The sequence below is a fragment of the Notolepis coatsorum genome, assembly GCF_963971535.1.
Source record: "Notolepis coatsorum genome assembly, chromosome: 4".
NCBI classification, from domain to species: Eukaryota; Metazoa; Chordata; class Actinopteri; order Aulopiformes; family Paralepididae; genus Notolepis; species Notolepis coatsorum.
The window spans coordinates 85,502,274-85,525,135 of NC_140168.1; the positions used below are offsets into that span (position 1 = coordinate 85,502,274).

A 22,862-nucleotide genomic window follows, 5' to 3' on the forward strand; every position below is an offset into this window, starting at 1 on the left:
GGGGCCCCTCCAAAGCCCAGACCCCCGACGCTGAAAGATCGAGCCGCGCAGGTGAAAAGATGCGACGGCTGTTACCTCGAGTATCTGAGGGGACTCGTGCTATGTATAACTTAGTCCACATTGCAGCCGGCTTGTGGGAGGCAAGAAACAACGTTCAAAGACAGGGGAGGGTTGAATTGGACGATATGAAAATTGGGATGGGAGAAAAATGGGAGAAAAAGTGGATAAAAAAAAAGAAACCGCGCGACTCCCGAGTCCCAAGAGGAGTTATCACAGGCTGCAACACCCCACACGCACAGCGTGTCTCCGCGAGTAGGGTTCAGCTGCAGCGCCGGAGAATCCTCTCAAGGGGCAAGCCTGTGGCAGCCACGAACCTACTACTTTCTATATAGCAGCTGGGAGGTGCGCTGTTTTAAGTGAGCAACGAGCGTGTGTTATTGGATTGATTGATTGATTGAACATCTGAGCTGCTTCTATAGAAAGAAGGTTCGTGGCTGCCACAGGATTGCCCAGTGAGAGGATTCTCCGGCGCTGCAGCTGGACCCTATTGGTCTCAGACCGGAGAGGAGAACTGCGCTGCAGCTCGCTACCAATCTACATACAAATTATCACAGGCTGCCAGAACGCAGGACTGAAGAGCTCACGTTGCGCATGTAATGACTGAAGCCGCGTTTTGATTAAGTCATCACAACAACACGCGTTAGGTTACAGGTTGTTTATGTTCTTTGACTTTCTGTGATATATTTTCGGTGAAAAAACTCTTTCGGCCGAAAGTTTTCGGCCACCGAAATTTCGGTGCATCCCTAAAATTAATATATTATCTTATGACACAAGTGTAAACCTGCCCATGGAAGTAATGCCAACAAAACCGTGTTCTTCTTTCCTTTTTTTTTGATAGGGTGAACCTGCCAATACCTCAGCAAACCCCACGCATCCTGTGGATGGTTGCAGGTAACAAAATGTACCACAATGTTCTATGCCATTCCAGATGTGTTTTTTTTTCTTCTTCATGATCATCAGTGTGTGTATTTCCTACATTTTCTTTGCAGGAGAATGCAGATCTCACCAAGCCTGGACGAGCCTCTTGTGTACGAAGTGCCAGCCACTTGCCATGGTATAAACATACAATCCCCATTATAACTATGTATTATGTAAGTGATAATGTATAGCTATACTCTGTCATTGTCGCAAAATAATTGACTGACACTGCGTTTAGAACACCTCAGCGCCTCGGTGTTCTAAACGCAGTGAAGGTCAATTATTTTGCGACAATGACAAGAGTATAGCTATACATTATCCCGCTTATTACATGGCTAACTTACTAACAATATACCTAATTCATTTTACACCATCGACAAGACGAGATCAAATGCAGACTAGGCTTGGGCGGTATAATTTTTTTGATACCGTCATACCTCAATGACCTAATACCCCGGTATACGGTATATGACGGTATTACTTTCATTTTCATCAGCGGGGGGGGGTTATTATTTATCACCATACATAACGCTTGCTTATATTGAAACACGTTGAGATTAGGGCCGTTCTTTCAACCTGAAAGTGCACTTTCTTCAACCTCGAGGTAAACAAATCACAGAAGGTAGCCACTGCCGCCTGCCGGCACCATCCAGGTAACGACGTGAGCTAACGGTAGCTAGTTAGCCCGGCCGGCAGCCTGGCACCATCGTATCAACGTGAGCCAGTTGCATTAGGATTAAAAAATTTCAACACTCACTCACCCCGTTTTATATTACATTCCCAAAGAAGTGCCTCCGTCTCTCGTAGTCTCGTTGTTCTGGATGAAGTCACTGGCGACTCGTGGAGGCAAGGGTTTTGCTTAAATCCGAACAGACTCCAGTCCTTTAATTGTCCAAATGCGACAGTGTGTGCAAGTTTAGCTCTTGTTTGACAAAACGTTAGCCATCTGTGGTCAGGGAGCTCATCGTGGGCTGGAGTGATGGTGGTTAACTTTGACGCTTCATCGTTCAATGGTAAAGTATTATTATTATTGCTTAAGCTTTAGCAGTCTGTTCAGAGATAGAGGAAATGCATACAGGTTAGTGTGACGCACCTCTGTGTTCTCCTCACGTGACTCACAATAGCCAATCAATCATTAGGAAACTGCCCTCTGCTGGCCGTGCTGTGTGTGTGCAGTCCCCGTCAAAACTCTGTTTCAGTGTAAATATAAACTGAAATAACTGATTTTGACGGTATTGATTTTCAATACCGTCGGTATCTCTAAATACCCCGGTATACCGTCATACCGCCCAAGCCTAATGCAGACGCAGTTGTTCTGTGGCTCCTCTGTCATCGCCGGCAGCCGGCAGGTGTGTGGTCTGATTACCTGATGAGTGCAGCTGTGCATATGCTGAGCTTAGCTTTCGTGACTGTCTGCGACCAAAATGCTTGATTGTGATTGGTCAATAGTAGGGATGTCCGATATTATTGGCCTACCGATATTATCGGCCGATATTGGCATTAAAATGTGATATCGGAAAATATCGGTATCTGTTTTCAAATTTTTTATTTTTTTTTACATTTCTATAACTTTATTTACCGTCGGAAGCAAGAACAAATTCAGATTTTATTTATTGTCAAACGTATGCATAATGTTATGTTAATTCCACAACAAGACATATGTAATGTGAATTACCTGAAATTATTCAGTTTTTTTGGGGGGGGGAAACCCTGCATATATCGATATCGGTATCGGAAATTAACCCTTTCTCTGCCACGCTTATGTACATCCTTATACCGTCCTCTGCCAGCTCTATTTGTCTATGGAGAAGTTCCCCTTCTTTGCAGGGCTATAACTTTTTAAATTGTATTGCTAAATTGACATTACTATGGCCCATTCAACGTCAATTATCTATCGTTTAGGATGTAGCAATGTTCTACTTTTTCATTCACATATTCATACTAAAATACAGTCTAAAGTATAAATATGTTTTTATCGTTTTCTGCAGCATTCTGCAGAACGTGATTTATAGCCCTAAATACATAAATTAGATCATCAAATGTAGTTTGATACCGATTGACGTCATAATAAAACGTTCAATTGCACAAGGTCCTAAACGTCTTGCCTCATCATCTGCTGGTGACCGGGGGGGGGGGGGGGGGTTTATAAGTCCGTGGCCGACGTTAAATGAATCATGTAGTATGGGTGATATATTGATCATAGCAGTTTGTATCGAAAATGGTAAACAAACAGGCTGAAACTCACCCCAGTCTCCTCGTAGCGTTGGGTGATGAGCGTGGAGCAAAAAGATTGCTATTATGGGATGTTGATATATGCGATCCATTTCCAGGTTGTATAATAGTATATAAGTCCAAATCATGTTTATCGAGTTATTGGCAACGGATCGCGAGTGGCCGGACCGAATATGGATGAGCACTTCCTGCCACTCATTTCCTGTTGGCGCTCTTGGAGAGTTGAGAGATCAACAGGGGATCTCAAGACTCCATGGGTAAAATATGATTGCCATCACATATTTTTGAAATATTGATCTCAAAGACGCCTTACGGCGTCATTGGCAGATTACGCATGGCGGAGAATGACGTGGAAACTCGTCCTTGGCGAATAAAGGGTTAAGAGTTGGACAATATCGGTATCGGTAAAAAGGCCAATATCGAGCATCCCTAGTCAATAGCGCTGTGTTACCCGTATCAGCGGTCATTATTGCGCGTTGCCCATAGCAGCGGTCCGTTATCGAGAAATAATTGACCGCTGTCAGGGGCAACCGAGCGCTATTGACCAATCACAATCAAGCATTTTGGCGAATGTTAAAACGCCATGTAATAATATTTGATAACACTATGGTCGCCGAAAACGCCTTTGGACGTCTTTCCTAGCCATGCTCATTCTGCTGAAGATGCCGTAACTCGTCTTTGATATCAATAATTCAAAAATCTGTGATCGAAATCATATTTCTCCTCCGGGGACCTGAGATGTACAGCTGAGCTCCACTCAACTCTCTAGCGGTTCAAGAGCGCCATCTGGTGGCAGATCGGCAGATCGCCAACAGGAAGTGACTCGTCAAACAGGAAGTGCTCATCCATATTTCGTCCGGGCACTCGCGATCATTAGCAGGACTCTATCTCAACACACTGGATAATCAATCGCTCGCCCTAACTCAATAAACAACGTTATTTGGATGTATATAGTATTATACAACCTGGAAATGGTTCATCAGGATCAACATCCCATAATCGAAAACTGTCTACTCCAAGCTGATCGTCCAACGGCGCGAGGAAGATACGGTGAGTTTCAACGTTATTTTCTAACGTCTTCTATACTAACTGATCTGATAATCACATGACCCACACTAGATGAATGGTATAACGTTGCCCACGGAATTATAAACGCCCCCTCGCCCAACCGGTCAATATCAGATGATACGTAGTAACTTCTAGAAGTACCTCCAGTTGAAATTTTTCATCTGGCACCGATCGCTACCAAACTGTATTTGATCATCAATATAATGCATTTGGGGCTATAAATCAAGTTCTGGAGAAAGCTGCAGAAAACGATAAAAACATACTTATACCTTTAGACCATATTTTAGTATGAATATGTGAATGAAAAAGTATATCGTTGCTACACCCTGAACAATGGATATAGGACATTGAATGGGCCATAATAATGGCAATTTAGCAAATGAAATTTAAAAAGTTATAGCCCTGCAAAGAAGGGGAACTTCTCCATAGACAAATAGAGCTGGCTAGGGATGGTAAATTATGAATTTAACCATGGCGATCAAAGTGATAACATACATTTATCACATAATCTCATACATGCCCAAAAACTCAGTTTTGCACACATTCATTTAGTCTGACAGTTATTGAGAGTGAGTTAGAATATGATGTCACCAGGGAGTCGGGACATCCAATCACACTGAACAAATTATACGGTAGCAGTCCATCTAAGACAAGGTATTCGTATTGCACATTTTTCATCTACATCATTTTGTGGAGTTGTAATTAACACAAGGATTCAATGTTCCCAATGACATCACTGGTGGCCATATTCAAACTAATTTACTCTCTAACTGTCAAACTAAATGAATGTGTGCAAAACTGTTAGGGTTTTTGCATGTGAGAGATTATGTGCAAAATAAGGCGCCATTGTTTTTTGGTGAAGTGAAGTCCCTTTTAAATACCAAACAAATGTAGGTGAGCTACGTGAAACTGTGCCATTAAGTAATAATATTCATAAAAATTCCTCTTTTCCTTTATATCCCAGACCAGGCCCCGGAGGAGGCGGGACCAGAGGAGTTTGACAGACAGGCGTCCTTGCCGCGCTCGGTGAGCGTGAGGCGCCGGCAGGTCAAGAGCAGCACCAGGAGACGGCTGGACGGCGTGGGCTCCAGCGAGGGGGACCGCAGTGCGCTTCCGGCGGAGGTTCTGGACGAGACCGTGGCGCTCGGACTCAGTCCTATTCACCCTCCTCACTGCGACGATGCCGCCCGGAGTCGAGCGCGGCAGGAAGTAGAACCGGAGCCGGCCGCTCTCGTCGACTCGGGGGAGGTCCCGACCCCGGAGCCCGTCCCGGCCAAATCCGCCGACCAGCGGCAGACCCGTGGGAAACGAGCCCAGCAGCCCCGCCCCAAACCGGAGCAGCGTGCCCCGCGGAAACCCGAGAGGGGCCGCAAACCGGACCGAGCCCCGCTGAAGAAACCCTGGGAGAACCCCAAGCCCAGGGCCCGCTCCAAGAGCCGCGACCGCTCCGCCACGCGGGGGGCCAAGGCGCCCCCTGCCTCATTCGTGCAGGGAGACAAGCTCAACGCCTCCCTTGGCTTCAACGACACTTTTGACTTCGACTGCGAGGAGGCCGTCCATCTCACCCCCTTTAAGACCAACGCCGAGGACAACCAGACGGCCCCCCCGCGGGAGGGACGCACCCAGGCGCGGTTACCGCCCGCGGCGGAGATGGACTCCACCAAGACGGAGTCCAGCGCGTCATCGTCCGAGTCGGACGACAGCCTTTACATTCCCCAGATGACGGGAAGGAGAGAGAGTCCGCCCGAGAGGACCATCCGCCCCCGCAGAGGCCGTCAGCTCTACAAGCCGAGTCCAAAGAAGATGACTGGTGAGAGACTCGTCCTTGTTGTTGGGGTTCTTTTAGGTTCATGGACAAACATCAATCATTTTATGTCGCAGAATTGGAACAGTCCTCATCCAGACATCTTTTTCTAGTTCGCCCAATAACGTTAACCAAATGAAACCAATGGAAAGAAACACACATGCGTCGCTGACACACACACACGCGCGCCAACAAACGCATCAACATTCTCCCCCGCCGGACTCACAGGCACAATCGAATAAGAAAAAGAAACACACAGTTTATTAATTGAACAATGGGTATTTACATTTAGTCATTTAGCTGACGCTTTTATCCAAAGCGACTTACAAGTTCTGTACGACAGGTCATCAGGAAGGGTACAACTCAGCTGAGTAACAATGTTCATCAAAGTGTTGAGTGCTACAGTGACAGTTTAGGTTAGTATATTAGTACAAGTGATGACAGTAAGGTTAGTTAGAGACAGAGTTAAAGATTTCCTTAATTTTTATTTTTAATTTCAGATAATGGTATGGGTATCGGATCGGTGCATCCCTAATTTAGCATATAGTCTGAGGAATGATCACTGTATTGAAATTATTATCTGGTCATTAATTTTGCAACATTATAGAGGAGATAAAACAAACATTTTATAGTAATTCTTTTTTTTCTAAAATTATTAGAACAACTGGGCCCAGTTTTAGGCTAAATGTGATTTGGGGGGGGGGGTATATATATATACCGGTAGAATAATAGCTGAGTTTGGTTGTAAGAAAAAAAATTAAAAGGCAATAATATCATAGAATACACAGGGCCGTACTGTACACTGCAACGAGGTTATCGCAAATTGCTCCTTAATTTGGCCCGTGCGAGTGGTAAATTATATTTGGGGGCAACCTTGCGAGTAGTGATTTCAACCCTTCATTCGCATTTCACTCCTAAATTAATCCATACAAATTGGATAAAAAAAAATAGTAAAACATTAGCCTACAACCAGGGCTGTACAGTGCGACATAATGTCACGCCGGAGCTATGAAAAAATCTGTCGGCGATGAATGAATTGTGTGAGAAAAAAAGATTCGCGTGTGAAGTGAATCTGGGCCACGCTATTATACTTGGTAGTTGTAGTCTATCGTGCGATTAAATACCATGTCCCCGTCTGCGTAGAGTCCATACATCCAACACCAAATTCCATAATTCCTAGCGAACAATCGAATCGAAACTGAATGTGGGCTATTGCATCGCCAAAGAAGAACTTCCTTTCAATAAGTTTAAGCCGCTAATTTTGCTCTGCAAGAAGAACAGAGCGGATATCAGTCCATCTTATGACAACCACGTCCGATGTGGAGAGAAAAGAGACCATAGCCGATTAAATTAAGTCGGATCTGGCAGTGATGATTGACGGGGACACACTTCTAACGTTTAGCCATGCATTAGGTGAGTAGCCCACTATTAGGATGTTTTTCAATACTTAAATACTGTCTACTTAAATTTCCCTCCGGGGATCAATAATGTATCAACCTATATCTATCTATCTAATAATGAGACAATATGCAAATAAGATAATACTAATAATTGTCACGGTTCCCCCTATGAAAGTGGCTTGCAACTTACTACTTGTAAAATCACTGTTTATTTCTCGTTTTGCATAGTATTACATTCCTCTTCTATAAACAATCAAAGTCCTACCGTAAGAGCCTCATACGGGTCAATTAAACCTTTTTGATTAGAGTCTTTCCTTCGAGCTAAGTTTAACTGAACATTTCACTGTCAAAAGCGCAAACTTAACACTTTGGATGCCACGGACGACATAACACTTGTTATCAGCCCGCCCCCTGAATGCCCACGACGACAAATATAGTTTTATTTTTTTATTAGCGATCTGAATTCATATTTCATCAACCTACCTACCGAGTCTACCGTTGGGAAACCAGCCCCATCAGGAGCTCAGATGTGAAAAAAGCGCCCCCTATCGTCTCCCAGATGGTAATGCACCCTTTTGGAATGGACTCAATGAAAATGAATGAAAAAAATTATAATATCCGGAATCCACATTTTACTTCTCACGCATGTACCCCGAGCCGATCGGATTCATTGTGGAGCATCAGAACAGCGTGGAATATGTGTTTACAGTATGTAGCATTGGATCAATAAAAGGATAAATTTTTGGAATGGCGATCAGGAATTGGAATAATCTTTTTGGATACCATCTGATCTCAGGTAAGGAATCTATTTTTACCAGTCTTAGGATAATCAGACCTGTTTTCACGGAAATATAAGCTTTTCCCCTATATGTGATTTGGCTGTGCGAGCGATCAGGAAATATATCCGATCAGATATCAGATCGCCTATATAGCGTGCATACGTACACATATACTATCGATAATCTAGCATTTATTTGAAAACGATTCATAAATAGGCCGAGAAAATTTTAACGTTTTTTGTGTATTCTAGAATATTCCGTTTATTATGGAATATTTTTATTTTCCTTGAAAACGAGGGCTTTTCAAGATGCTATAAAACGGAAATGAACCGATATAAAAAACAATCCGCTTCGACAATGTTGACTGGAAAGTGAGTCATTGATAAGCGACGGGCAGATTAGACACATAGCCATAATTTAAAATAGGGATGTCCCGATCACGTGATCGGGATCGGCGCCGATCACGTGCTTTTCAGAGGATCGGGGATCGGGAAAAAATAATAATAAAAATCGGCAGTCAAAAAAATAAATGTATTCAACAAACATGACCATGTCCACGTCTTAAACTCATACAGAGGCCTTAGTTTTGGTTTTAAATTACATATAATATATCATCATTAATGTATTTATTGTCACACAGAGCAGAATAATTGTCCACAACAAACACATTCCCTTTAATTTAGACCGGTGTTCTGCCACAACAACACGTCGCTCCCGAAACACGGTTAATATCCACTGACTTGAGCAGCTAGACTTAATGTCAGAGGTTTGGAACTAAGAATTTTCAAATAGAAAGTCAAGCCAGTTGCAATGTTTGCAAGGAGGACAGGCTGGAGGCGAAGTTTTCAGACTAACTTTTCACCTGGAGGATAACGTGACTGAGGATTATCGTCGGCGTTTCAGACCAGAATGGACCATTACGTAAGTCGAACACTGAATGTATACTAATGTGCAAACATATATTGAAACTTTTAATATTTCTCATATGAAGCAGAAGCACATTTCTCGGGGTGAATGTAATAACAAAAGCCTCCGCGCTCGCGCCCCGGACTATAGGCAACAGAGGGGCTTGTCTCGCTCTGCCAGTTTCTGACAAAAATGCGTCAAAATTGATTACTAATGTGAAAGATCGGATCGGAAACGATCGAATCGATAGATATTTAAAATCACATGATCGAGATCGGATCGGGAGCAAAAAAAAGGCGATCGGGACATCCCTAATTTAAAACATAGATTAGGCGATATTAACGTTAACATTGAAGTGGTGCTGGGCATTCAAGGAGGTAAAAAGGAATTAAGCTTGGGCAGTGAAAGTGTTAAGGCTATATCTGTACTTGATGTTTGTTTGTTGTTCAAGGGGGTAAAAAGGAAAACACGGCCGGCTCTGAAAGTGTTAAACAAGGTTGCGTCGCAACAGGGTTTTCAAAATAAAGGTCACATATACAAATACGATTGATTGATTGATTGAAAAGTTTATTAACAGATTGCAGAATGGGTACAGTACAGCTCAATACACACAATTGTTAAGGGGATGCAGACCAGAGAAAGACTTTCGTCTTTCCTACCTAGTAGGCCTCTCAATTCTTATAAAAAAAAGTCCCGGATATACATAAACATTAATTGGCATAGATCTCCAACACATTGATCACTTTAGGCACACCCTGAAACCAGTAACATCACAAATATGAAGCGGGTAATTACCCATAAAAATAATAAACCTTTCATGGGGTTATTTACAATAATAATAATTCATTTTATTTATAAAGCACTTTTCATTGTGAAACAAAGGTATGCAGAGTTTCTTGTCCTTCTGATTAATGCAATGGTGTGTGTGTTGTGGTGATCTCATTCAAGGAGCACTACAAGCGCGCACACACACACAGTTTATTGTTTTTGTTCCATTAGTGATTTACACACTCTGTTATACAAACCTGAAAACAAAAGCACTTAAATGTTAAATAAAAGGTACACAGTAATGAGGCAGGAGGAACATATTTATTTGCACTATAATGGTAAAATTGTTATTAAAAAATTTGACCCTAAAAAATATTCTGTGCCCCTAAATTTCTCATTGCCCCTAGTGAAAAAGCTTAGCGTACAGCCTTGATACAGTGGAGGACTGTGGACATAGATACTGTAGCTTCTAATGTATAATCTTTATGACTAATGATGACTACTTGTCTTCTTTCTGTAGTCTTCAGAGACGAGGAGCCAAGCGCCAAGGCTGTTGCCCGTGAGAAGGATGAACTGCGTCTCCCACAATCCCCAGACGGCGTGTTTGCGGACAGTCCAGGCCTAATGATGGACCTCGGGCAGGAGAACCGGCCAGCAGCAGGTAAAGACGCCCCGGAGAGTGTTATAGCAGCCTCTGTTTTTCAGTACAAAGTCCATGTTACCACCACTCTCACACTGAGATACTGGGGAGCAATGCAAGCAAATATCACATGAACATGAGACACTGTATTGCCTGCCTCCCCTGTTCATTCAGTTACATAAAGAAATGTACCTCTTCACACATCCGGTGCCGTTAACGTAGAACTACGTTTCTGTCGCCCGATCGTTAAGTGCCGGAAACGTAGATCTACGTTTTTCTCACAGTATTTCTTTTATTCGCTATTGCCATTCATAATTCAGCGGGGCACCTTGTGCATGCTGTACTGAATGTGTCTGAGCTGGCAGACGGTCTTATACCGCCCTCTAACGCCTTCGGCCAGTATTGCACCCCGTTAGGAACGGGTTGGTTTCTTTTCTCTACCGAGCTGTGGCGTGGGGGCGGGTCCTAAACACTCCGGCAAAACGCATGCTTGTAGGGATGGTTTTGACTACTGAAAGCTTGCGTTGATCTGATATTTATTTCTACCCCGATCAACGCTGTCTCTGTGTCTGTATGTGTGGCTGTTTGCCGTTGGGTTGCAGGATGGGGGGGGGGGGGGGGGGGGTGCCGGTCTAAACAACATTGCATGCGTGCACGAGGAAGGATAATAATTATGATCTAGCGTTGATTTCAGGAAGATCCGATAATCAGGCGAAAAATTACAACGTGTTTATTGAATCACACAAAAACACAGTTTTTGCGTCTTTTCCCTGGAATGACTCAGAAGCACCCAAACTATATTCATATTCAAAACGGTATAAAAACGGAAATGTACGGATGAAAAAAGAATCAGTTTTTTGCACGTTGACCAGAAGCAAGTCACTGAGACTCGACGGCGTTATTAGACCCATAGCTATACTATAAAATATAGGTTTAGCTCTACAAACTACAACTACGTTTACATGGGTTTAATGGACGGCAAGGAAGGGGTCACTTCCCGGAAGGGGCGTGGCACTCAATGTGTTAAGCCCTAGCCATATTTTCAGAAAATTCGCCTAAAAGTACTTACCTTGTAGAGCTGGAGCAATCTTCCACTTACTTGGGTATGTACTTTTAGGCAGATTTTCTGAAAATATGGCTAGGGCAGGTTAAATTAGTGGATTCAAATATTCAACGTGTGTGTGTTCTAGAGTCTCCCAGAGAGGAGGAGGAGGATGATCTGCCCCCCGTCACCCCCGGTGTGGAGGCGGAGATGAAGAGGATAGACACGGTCCTGTCCAGTTTTGGAGATTCCTCCAGCGACACCCCCCCTCTCCTGCCCAGCAAGACGCCCCAGAGAGCCGCCTGCAGGAAAGGTGAGGTCTTCTACCAGTTCCCCTATTCAAAGTGGCACGGCTGGCTGCACCAATGGTGGTACCTGATATTGGGTAGATGTTTTGTTAAAGGAACACGCCAACATTTTCGGAAATTAGCTTATCGTTTTCTCCAGAGAGAGACAAGATAGATTCCAGTTTCCTCTCTGTGCGTTCAATAGAAAGCTATCTGGCTGCATGTTAGCCTAGCTTAGCTCAATGAATGGAAGCGGACATGACCGGTTAGCCTTCGGGAGAGGTGTTAGTTGGACAATGTCTAGGCTAACCAGGTCATGTCCTCTTCCAGGCCCTGGGGAACAGTAGAGAAGGGACTCACGTCAACGGGACAAAGACGAGTGATAGTTCTTGAAACTGAAACGTGGGTCAGATCGGTATTTCTTGTAGCGTCTCTCTTCCTCTGGTTTCTTTGCACTCCCTCTTCTAGCTGTTCACCGGTGTCTACTCATCTTAACGCTCACTTTCTCTGACCTCTCGCCCCTCCCTCACGTCTTTCCTCAGGTGGGCTTGTTGTCAGGGGTGCAGGGCGGGGCTTGAGTCTGTGTGATGTGAGCAATCTGTCCCTCGCAGCCTACCGCAAGTTCCCCTCCGCCGGCCCCCGCGCCTCCTCGGACGCCCGGTGCTCCACCCCGGCTCCCGCTCGGAAGCGGCGCTGCACCATGACGGTGGACTACAAGGAGCCCTCTCTGAACGGGTGAGTTCTCCACACACTGCTGTCTCTGCGGCTTCTTTTGAAAGGATCGCGGCAACGTTATGGGAAACACGCTTTACCGTCTTCTCCAGAGTCAGACAAGGAGATGGATGCCAATTTCCTCTCTGCGTTCAGTAGAAAGATATCCGGCTGCAAGCTAGCTTAGCACAAATTAATGAATGGAAGCGAAGGCTAGCTGGTCCATATCAATAATAATTGATTATTTCTTATTTTTATAACCATATTTCAAGATATTAGTACTTGGTTCAAGAAAATGTCCTGATGTTCAGTTGGATGGGAACAAGAGGACATCCTCTCACCCTGTTTCTGGAAATAATAATTATTGAATAATAATAATAATAATAATAATAATAATAATAATAATAATAATAATAATAATAATAATAATAATAATAATAATAATAATAATAGATTGAATTTGTAATGCACTTTTTGTTCGCTGGGATCCCAAAGTGCTACACTACAGGGTTAAAACATTGTTTAAAAAAATAAAATAGTTATTAGTAAAACAAATAAAATAAAATACAGAATAAAAATAAGATAAAAATAGAACATAGTTAATTAAAAACATAGTATAAACGGACAATTTTAAAACAACAGCACAAGAAAATTTAAATAAAAAGCTAACGGTCAAAGGCCTTTTTGAACAGGTAGGTTTTCAGGCCTGCTTTAAAAGAGTCCAGGCTCTGTGGTGCCCTCAGCTGGATGGGGAGGCTGTTCCACAGGCGTGGTGCAGCCGTGCAGAAGGTTCGGTCACCCATGGTGCAGAGCCGGGTATTGGGGACCTGAAGGAGCAGGCTACCTGCGGATCTGAGGGTGCGGGTGGAGGATTGTGGAGTGATGATTTCCTGAAGGTAGAGGGGTGTGTGTCCATTTATTCAGTTATGGGTGAGCATCAGGATTTTGTAATTGATCCGGGATGAGACGGGGAGCCAGTGTAGTGAGTGGAGGATGGGGGTTATGTGATCGTGTTTACGGACTCTCATCAGGATCCTGGCAGCGCTGTTCTGGATGTATTGCAGCTTTTGGATGCTCTTGCCAGGAATCCCGATGAAGAGTCCGTTACAGTAGTCCTAGTAGATTAACTTAAACACTTGTCAAGAGGGGACCTTAACACATCCACCGCCGGAAACGCTTTAAAACGTTATTGCCCGCCATGCTTTGACCACCAGACCACACTTTACAATCAATTTAGATCAATATTTAATTTTTTCGCCATGACATTCATAATTCATATATACACCTCCGGCGCTGCAGCTGGACCCTACGGCTCAATACAACGACGGCTCAATACCGCCGCCTGGTGGATGGTCGGGCGAGTTACACTGGTAAACAGGATATGGCTGCTGTGCGTCGATTAAATTCATCTGGCCGTCGGATATTGTCGCAAGGCTCCCGACAGACACTATGTACATAATGGATCGCTTTATAAACTTAATAATCGATATGATTTCGGCGTTTATTTGCGACATACAAACCGGAAATGGACCTAGGCGATCGACGTCCTATACCTGGGATCTTTCACCGCCAGTCTCATTGACGCACGGTAAGAGGACGCTGACGCTATTTTCAGCCCAATTGTTTATTAATTTCACTGCAAACCGATCTGATCAATATATCACCCATACTACATAAAGCATTTACTGACGATAACGGAATTATAAACGACCCTTTCATCCGCGCATGACGACGCATAACGTATAGGATCATATACAGTTGTATTTTTTAATATAGCGTGTATCGGGAATAAACGGCAATTGATAATCTATATATGCGTTTATGCCTATAACTCATGTTCTATGAATTACTGCAGAAAACGATAAAAACTTATATTCTAGAAGGTATTTTTGTATGAATCTATGAATGAAAAAGTATAACGTTCCCACATCCTGAACGATAGATAATCGATGTTGAATGGGCCATAGTAATGTCAATTTAGCAATACAATTTAAAAAGTTATAGCCCTGCAAAGAAGGTGAACATCTCCATAGGCTTAGAGTGGTGGCAGACTGGCTATTAGGGCTGACCTTCGAATTTCTTTTGGCAATCGAAGCTTCGGGGCCGAGCTTCGATTTTAATTCAAAGCTTTTTTTATATATATATATATATATATATATATTTTTTTTTTATCTTATGTTGTGGGACTTGTACAGCACTTTGGTAAACTTTGTTGTTTTTAAATGTGCTCTATAAATAAAGTGGATTGGATTAATGAATTAAGTAGCCCCTTTCGTGACTGTGACACAGCCAACACGGCTGTGTGATTTAATTCAAGGTGGATCGCTGTTGTCGTTTGAACAACTTCAGATTTCATGGGAACTACCAATCCCCCAAATCAAGAATGTTTAAGATGAATGAAGTAAGATTTTGATTATTTGAAATATGGCCTGTGTAGACCAAACTATGCACAGAATTATGTCAGTCTACAAGGTCCGGCAATGTAGACCTTGTAGACTCCACTACAGACCAATTATCAGTGAATGTTCATGCATTTTTAAGAAGGGCTACTTCCACAAAAAAACAAAGAACTCACCAAAACATCTCAGTAGCACCTTATCTAAATGTTCTATTTCATATATGGAGATTCATATTTATTTATGTATTGCATGCATTTCTACATTTTATTTCCTATTTTGTTTATTCATCCCAGTATCTTTCTTTCTTATGTGTGGAATTCTACAAGGCATTTACATTCACATTTACATTTAGTCATTTAGCTGACGCTTTTATCCAAAGCGACTTATAAGTTCTGTACGACAGGTCATCAGGAAGGATACAACTCTATCAGCTGAGTAACAATATTCATCAAAGTGTTGCATGTTACAGTGTAGGTTAGTTTATTAGGACAAGTGCATGACAGTAAGGTTAGTTAGGGTTAGATTTTTTTTAATTTTATTTCAGATAATGGTTGAAGAAGTGCGTCTTTAGTCGACGGCGAAAGATTGGACGGGATTCGGCTGTCCTAACTGGGGTGGGTACACTGGGTAGTTCATGATATCCTTCAAACAGGCAATAGTGATGATATAATTTGGGCAGTGCTGAGCTGGGTTACTTTCCTCCAGTGTATTTGTCCCCCGGCCACACCCAATGGCCCCATGCACACACACACACACACACACACTGAAGTAAAAAAAAAAAAAAAATTGAGAAATTAATTTTTTGAAAAAAATATTAATATATATATATATATATTTTTTTAAACTTCGATTTTTTTTTTAAATGTTCGAAGCTTGTGCCATCGAACGAAGCTTCGAAGTATTTAAGACAGCCCTACTGGCTATATTGATGGATATAACCAGTGGCAGCGAATGTGTTAATGGCCAATAGATCTGTCACCGAAGCCTCTTTTTAGGATGGGAGCAGGATTTTTCGAACGGACCATCGAACCATTGTTTTTAATCATGCAAAAAATAGCGGGAGAGAGACTCACTCACACTAACCCTCACTGTAGGAGAAATAAACCCAGTTAACATTAGCAGGTAACATTAGTCTAGGTCATCAAACTGTCACATGTGCTCCTAAATATTTTTTCCGGTTCAGTACTGTCGAGTCTTGACTTTATGCATATAACGTAGAACATATGCGCATATTGCTGTGGTAAAAAATGTTTAGTAAAAGTAGTAGTACCTACTTACTGGTCACAGGAGTCTTCAATAACGTTTGGATGGTAATCCATTTTGTGAATCCATTTGTTGAAACAACATATTTGTTGGCAGACGGCTCCTGCTATCTTAACGTTAGCATAGCTTAATTAACGTGCATAACATACCTGTGTAACTTGTATTCTGCTGGGAAAGTTCAGCATCACTGCATAAAATGTATCCAACGTCCATTCGGAAACTTTGTATTATGAAATAAGACTGGTGAGTGAGTCTCTTTTCTTTTGCATGATTGATTCAGTTCCTGATAATGTATGACAGTGACCCCTCCTCACCTGGATTCGTTGACTGTGTTGTGTCTGTGTGTTCATACGTGACTTACGTATGATTGTAAACACAACATAGTACCGTACTATGATATTCTGATGTAGATCACATTCTCATATATATTTTTTGTGTAAAATGAATACCGTACTTTTCAGACTATAAGCCGTGGCTTTTCCCCCCATTTTTCGACCCTGCGGCTTATATAACGGTGCGGCTAATCTATGGATTTTTACAGCTAACTGGGCTCGCTCCCTCAGCTCTGTGACCGTCAGATCAGACTCGTAAATCTGCTGCAGCAGTACACGCCTTGCCCCTCCGCCTCACAGTCGAGCCCTCCTCCCCCTCACAGTCGAGTGCATAGCCAGCAACCAGCCAGACGTTAGCTCCCGGGACGATTAGCCACGTTAGTTTGCCAGCAACCAGCCAGGCAGCGCCGTTTGCTCCCGGGACGAGTAGCTACGTTAGTTAGCCAGCAACCAGCCAGGCAGCGCCGTTTGCTCCCGGGACGAATAGCCACGGTAGTTAGCCAGCAACCACCCAGACAGAGACGTTAGCTCCCGGGACGAGTAGCCACGTTAGTTAGCCAGCAACCAGCCAGGCAGCGGCGTTTGCTCCCGGGACGAATAGCCACGTTAGTTAGCCAGCAACCAGCCAGGCAGAGACGTTAGCTCCCGGGACGAGTAGCCACGTTAGTTAGCCAGCAACCAGCCAGGCAGAGACGTTAGCTCCCGGGACGAGTAGCCACGTTAGTTAGCCAGCAACCAGCCAGGCAGAGACGTTAGCTCCCAGGACGAGTAGCCACGTTAGTTAGCCAGCAACCAGCCAGGCAGAGACGTTAGCTCCCAGGACGAGTAGCCACGTTAGTTAGCCAGCAACCAGCCAGGCAGCGCCGTTTGCTCCCGGGACGAATAGCCACGGTAGTTAGCCAGCAACCAGCCAGGCAGAGACGTTAGCTCCCGGGACGAGTAGCCACGTTAGTTAGCCAGCAACCAGCCAGGCAGCGGCGTTTGCTCCCGGGACGAATAGCCACGGTAGTTAGCCAGCAACCAGCCAGGCAGAGACGTTAGCTCCCGGGACGAGTAGCCACGTTAGTTAGCCAGCAACCAGCCAGGCAGCGCCGTTTGCTCCCGGGACGAATAGCCACGGTAGTTAGCCAGCAACCAGCCAGGCAGAGACGTTAGCTCCCGGGACGAGTAGCCACGTTAGTTAGCCAGCAACCAGCCAGGCAGCGGCGTTTGCTCCCGGGACGAATAGCCATGGTAGTTAGCCAGCAACCAGCCAGGCAGAGACGTTAGCTCCCGGGACAAGTAGCCACGTTAGTTAGCCAGCAACCAGCCAGGCAGCGCCGTTTGCTCCCGGGACGATTAGCCACGTTAGTTAGCCAGCAACCAGCCAGGCAGCGCCGTTTGCTCCCGGGACGAATAGCCACGGTAGTTAGCCAGCAACCATCCAGGCAGAGACGTTAGCTCCCGGGACAAGTAGCCACGTTAGTTAGCCAGCAACCAGCCAGGTACAGCTCCCGGGATGATTGCTACCTAGTGTTGGCTCTATCGTTCCTTGAGCTAACGTTAGTAGCTACCTAGTGTTGGCTAAGTAGCTATCGTTAGTAGCTAGCTACCGTTACTGTTTAAACAAATGTTAATAAATGGGAGCTTCCTCAAACAGCCATCTCTTTCCCGTCAATCCCCTCTGTGCACGAACCTTTACATTATGGTAATTAAACATTAAAACACCTGCGGCTTATAGTCCAGTGCGGCTTATATATGTACACATCATTCAATTTAGCTGCTGCGGCTTATATTCAGGTGCGGCTTATAGTGCGAAAAGTACGGTAAATAAATGAAAAATTTAAGAAAAGAAGAAAAAGTGAAGGGTCATTATCATTCATTAAGATTTGAGTGCCAATGTAACGAACAAAGGTCCAAACCTTCGAACATTTGGGCTCAGCCCTAATAGCCAACAGTTCACAGAATGATCTGCAGTCATAAAATCACCTCACCTCATCTCATCTCTCCCACCTCCTCCTGATGGTTGTTTCTTGTTTGTCATGACAGGAAACTCCGCCGGGGCGACAAGTTCACGGACCTGCAGTTCCTCCGCTCTCCCGTCTTCAAGCAGAGCAGGAGGTCCGCGCAGAACTCCAGGAAGTCCCTGAAGTCCCAGCAGCCATTTCAGAAATACAACGAGTCGTTTGTCGGATGCCGCTGATGGCGACCGACCCCTTCACCCTCGACCCTTTCACCCTCGCTGTACATATAGACTATAGATACATTTTTTGTTCCCCTGATGTTTTCTTCAAAGCATGGGTTTTTAAATGTTATGATCCAGAACGATTGTGATTGTTTTCTCGTCCCTTTTTGAAGTGCTTTATCTGTTTTTTTTATCTGCAGTGTTCAGTATTGTTGTATCTTGTATCAACTTCTTACTTCGATGTTGATGCCCTTTTCCTTATTTCCCCTCTGTCTCTTGTCACTTCTATGAATGAATAATATTATTGCAATAGCCAACTAATAATCTGTAGAAGCTTAAAGGGCCACTTCACCAACAAACTATGCTGATTTATTTTGCACATAATCTCTCATACATCTAAAAACTCTAAGCCGTTTTGCACACATTAATTTAGTTTGACAGTTATTGAGAGTAAATAAGTTTGAATATGGCCACCAGTGATGTCATCAGGGACATTGGATCCTTGTGTTGTTTTAACCCATTGAAACCGGGAAACACATTTGTGTGTGTATGCAGGCTATATAATGCATTATTAGCAGGCATTTTAGGTCTAAAAATGAGTTAATTACAGCTCAATTAAATTATAGGCTAGTCCCTATAACGACAAGTATTGCAATTTTTTTCATCTGCATCCTTTCATAGTGCTGTAATTAACAATGCAATGACTAATTTACTCTCAATAACTGTTAAACTAATGAATGTGTGCAAAACTGCTTAAAGTTTTTGGATGTGTGAGATGTGCAAAATAAATAGCATTGTTTTTTGGTGAAGTGGCCCTTTAATAGAAACATGTCAACTACTGTACATTTCTATTATCATACGAAGTCAGAAGGGTATGCCTGCCCCCATAAGTGAAGTTGTCAAAAATCATCTCATCTATCCCACAATGCAAATAGTCTAGGTTCCTCTTTGGCCCTTAGTGAGCATCAGCGCTAACATTAGTGTGCAAATAGTCTAGGTTCCTCTTTGGCCCTTAGTGAGCATCAGCGCTAACATTAGTGTGCAAATAGTCTAGGTTCCTCTTTGGCCCTTAGTGAGCATCAGCGCTAACATTAGTGTGCAAATAGTCTAGGTTCCTCTTTGGCCCTTAGTGAGCATCAGTGCGCTAACATTAATGAGCATCAGCACTAACATTAGCTACCAAACATTAGAGCTGCTACCTCTCGGCCACCAAATGTTGCCGCTAGTGCTAGTCAAGAGTTCAAATCAAAGATGGTTGTCGATTAGTCTCTTGTTCAAGTTGTTTGTATTTCTCAAACCAATCACAATCGTGTGGGGTGGGGCTGAGCCAGAAATGCACCTCGCAAAATGGCGGAAGAAATGTTCTTCAACGTGTTCCATGATGTGAATGTAGTTTGCTAGCTTTAAGATCCTAGTGATGGTGGATTTTGAAAAGGGTCAAACATTTTTATAAATAAAAACCATGAGTGGAAGGAGAGAATGCAGAGTGATATAATTGCCACCATGGGGAGGCCTGTATGTGCTGAGAGCCAGTCAGATCTGACCGGTAATGTTAGTAGCTAATGGTGAAAGAGGATGTGTTCAATGCTTTACATGCTTTGCATTGTGGGGTAGATTAGGGAGACTGGGTGACATTAATGTCCCCCATTGGTTAAAAAAAAAAGCAAGGTCATCGTTTTTAATGCAACAAATTAAAAAGGTTTTGAGTTCAACTTGATTTTGAAATTGTTTCAAAATACTTGCTCAATTCTGTGATAATTATTTTTATATATATATATAATTCTTCGTCCTTGGAAAATAAATCTGCAAAGTAATTTGCAAATTACTTTGCAAATACTCTTGGTTTTTAAGGTAACTTTATACAATTCATTTTAATTATTTGATGAAATGTAATGTAATGTAAATACATTAAAGCCGTCCTGTTAAGCAGCCATATTTTCATAAGATTCGCCTAAAAGTACATAGCCAAGTAAATGGAAGATTGCTCCATTTCTACAAGGTTCATTTGCATGTTCTTGGTATCTAGGGACATCTATATGGACCAGGGAATGTATTCCCAGTGTCAGAAATATTGTGTCTGTTACTATGCTTGAGTAAATTGTAATGAACCAAAGGAGAATATAATTGATGATTATTCAGGTTTTTTTTCTCCATCTTTGACTGAATAACACCATGCTAACATTGACTAATCAAACTGAGCTCATTCATCACCTTCTTGAGAAGTGTATTAAAAAGTAAGCAAATTAACAAAGGGCAGATCATTTACAGTTTTTTTGTAGATACAGTACAGAATTTTGCCATATGAATATAGAATATCAGGCATATAAATTACCTTATTATGGCCAAGTGATAAGTGTATGGATTGGCACAGATTTCCTCTTTCCAATGGCGGAGTTAAATCTGGTTAAAACTTTAGAACTACTTCCTGGTGGTTCCTGTTCTACCATCTAAATCATCCGATTTCCGATATCTTTACAAGCTCATATTTAGCTAATAGCACTTATAATCATTTCTAAACAAACGTAGTGCTGAAAATATACACTTTGACTGCTGTTTTGATAGGGTTAGGTCTTTACTCTTGGCTACATTTGAAACAAACACAACATAACTTAATTTATCTATTTGTGCGACGTTAAATAAATCTCGGCCCGGGGTTAAAGGGTTTGATAGAATTATTATTTTTACTTGTGAGGTTTGTTCTTCCATAGAAATTAAAATGTATTTTGTCTAATTTAGAAGATGATACACTTGGGGACATCTAGCGATGAAAAAACATTAGAGGCTCTGGATAACCCTTCAGCTTTGCTCAAGAGAAACTCCCATAAAGGGGCAAGTCTCTTGCCAACCAGCTATTGAACCCTTTGACTGCAGCAATCATTGGAGAATTATTCATTAGTCAATCTTTCAGTATATTTATTTAGTTATTTTAATTCCAAGATAATGAGCTATGGTTGAGCTCCATCTGAGCTGATGTCACTGTCCACAGTGACAACTGAAAAGTAAAATAATTTCTCTCTTGAACATTCACGTATACAAACACAAAGACTGAAACTAATATCTAATGGAAAATGAATTCACATATCGTTAGCCTCATAGCATAATTGCCTAAGTAATTTTTTGGCCAAATTGATATTTCTGCCTAACTACTCTCCTCACACTGCTGCACCACCCTGGCTTAGTGGCTGTGTCCTCAGCCAATCAGAACCTTGTTATGTTAAACATCCCTTTCTGCCTAACTCACTCGTGTGACTTGTGCGGGACAGTATCTGACTGTCTGAAGATAAGATGGATGGCCTCCCCCCTCCCCATCCTCACGAAAACCTCCCCCCCACGAGCACGACTGGCGACGTGCACGGAAGGAGGGATGGATCCCTCGACTGCCTCACACGCCCAAAACCCTAAGCCACTACCCTCTCCTTAACTCCCACCCCCCACTCTCCGCCCTCCCTCCCATCCCCCAAATTCCCTCCCCCGAGGGTGCTTCCTGAAGCTCACTGACTTTCGACATAAATGAACATTGTATCAACTTTGTGCTTTGTTTTGTATTAATTTAGGGTTGTGCCATTATTATTATGCAAAGATAATAATTGTGATTAATTCTGTAATGAGTTGTGTGTTTCTAGCATCCTTGACACCCAAGGACAACGATGGAAATAAGTCAAGAGGCTTTTACGTTACTATCCTTGACAGCAATGTAAGCTGGATTAATGATCTGTTTATGTTGTGGAGTCTAAATAAAAACCTGAAACCTGAAACCTGCGAACAAAATTTTTTTCTTCTTTTCCGAAAGTCTTGAAAAATGACTTAGGCAATTATGCTATGAGGCTAACGATATGATAGAATTGTTGTGCATTTTACTCTGCCAATTGGCGCCTCAATAAAAACAGGTCCAACGAAGTTTGGGAAACGTTGCTCTGTATAGACCTATTCGCTGTTTAGTGTTTACAAACATACCATGTTCGAGCCAATCAACAATAACAATTGAGTCATGTGACTTAGTTACCCCGGACGCCTGTAACTGTTCCGCAACAGTAAGTGACTTCCGGGGTAGGCCTGATTGGCCCCGACAGGCACGTGACGCGGCAAACT

General features: G+C 42.9%; 1 protein-coding gene across 2 annotated transcripts in view; it reads left to right on the plus strand.

Annotated features, from left to right (window-relative positions):
• The window catches only part of sgo1 (shugoshin 1), a 41,467-nt gene extending 19,209 nt beyond the window's left edge, over positions 1–22,258 (plus strand). Inside the window, exons 4-10 of one of the 2 annotated variants that reach the window (XM_084312421.1) lie at positions 899–951; positions 1,050–1,114; positions 5,243–6,088; positions 10,456–10,596; positions 11,766–11,930; positions 12,447–12,639; positions 18,638–22,258. In XM_084312421.1, the coding sequence (XP_084168547.1) occupies positions 899–951; positions 1,050–1,114; positions 5,243–6,088; positions 10,456–10,596; positions 11,766–11,930; positions 12,447–12,639; positions 18,638–18,791 (1,617 nt within the window). In that variant the 3' untranslated portion in view covers positions 18,792–22,258. The remainder of the gene's footprint in view (positions 1–898; positions 952–1,049; positions 1,115–5,242; positions 6,089–10,455; positions 10,597–11,765; positions 11,931–12,446; positions 12,640–18,637) is intronic. The other variant, XM_084312422.1, reaches the window with a different exon arrangement.
• Positions 22,259–22,862: the final 604 nt, after the last annotated feature.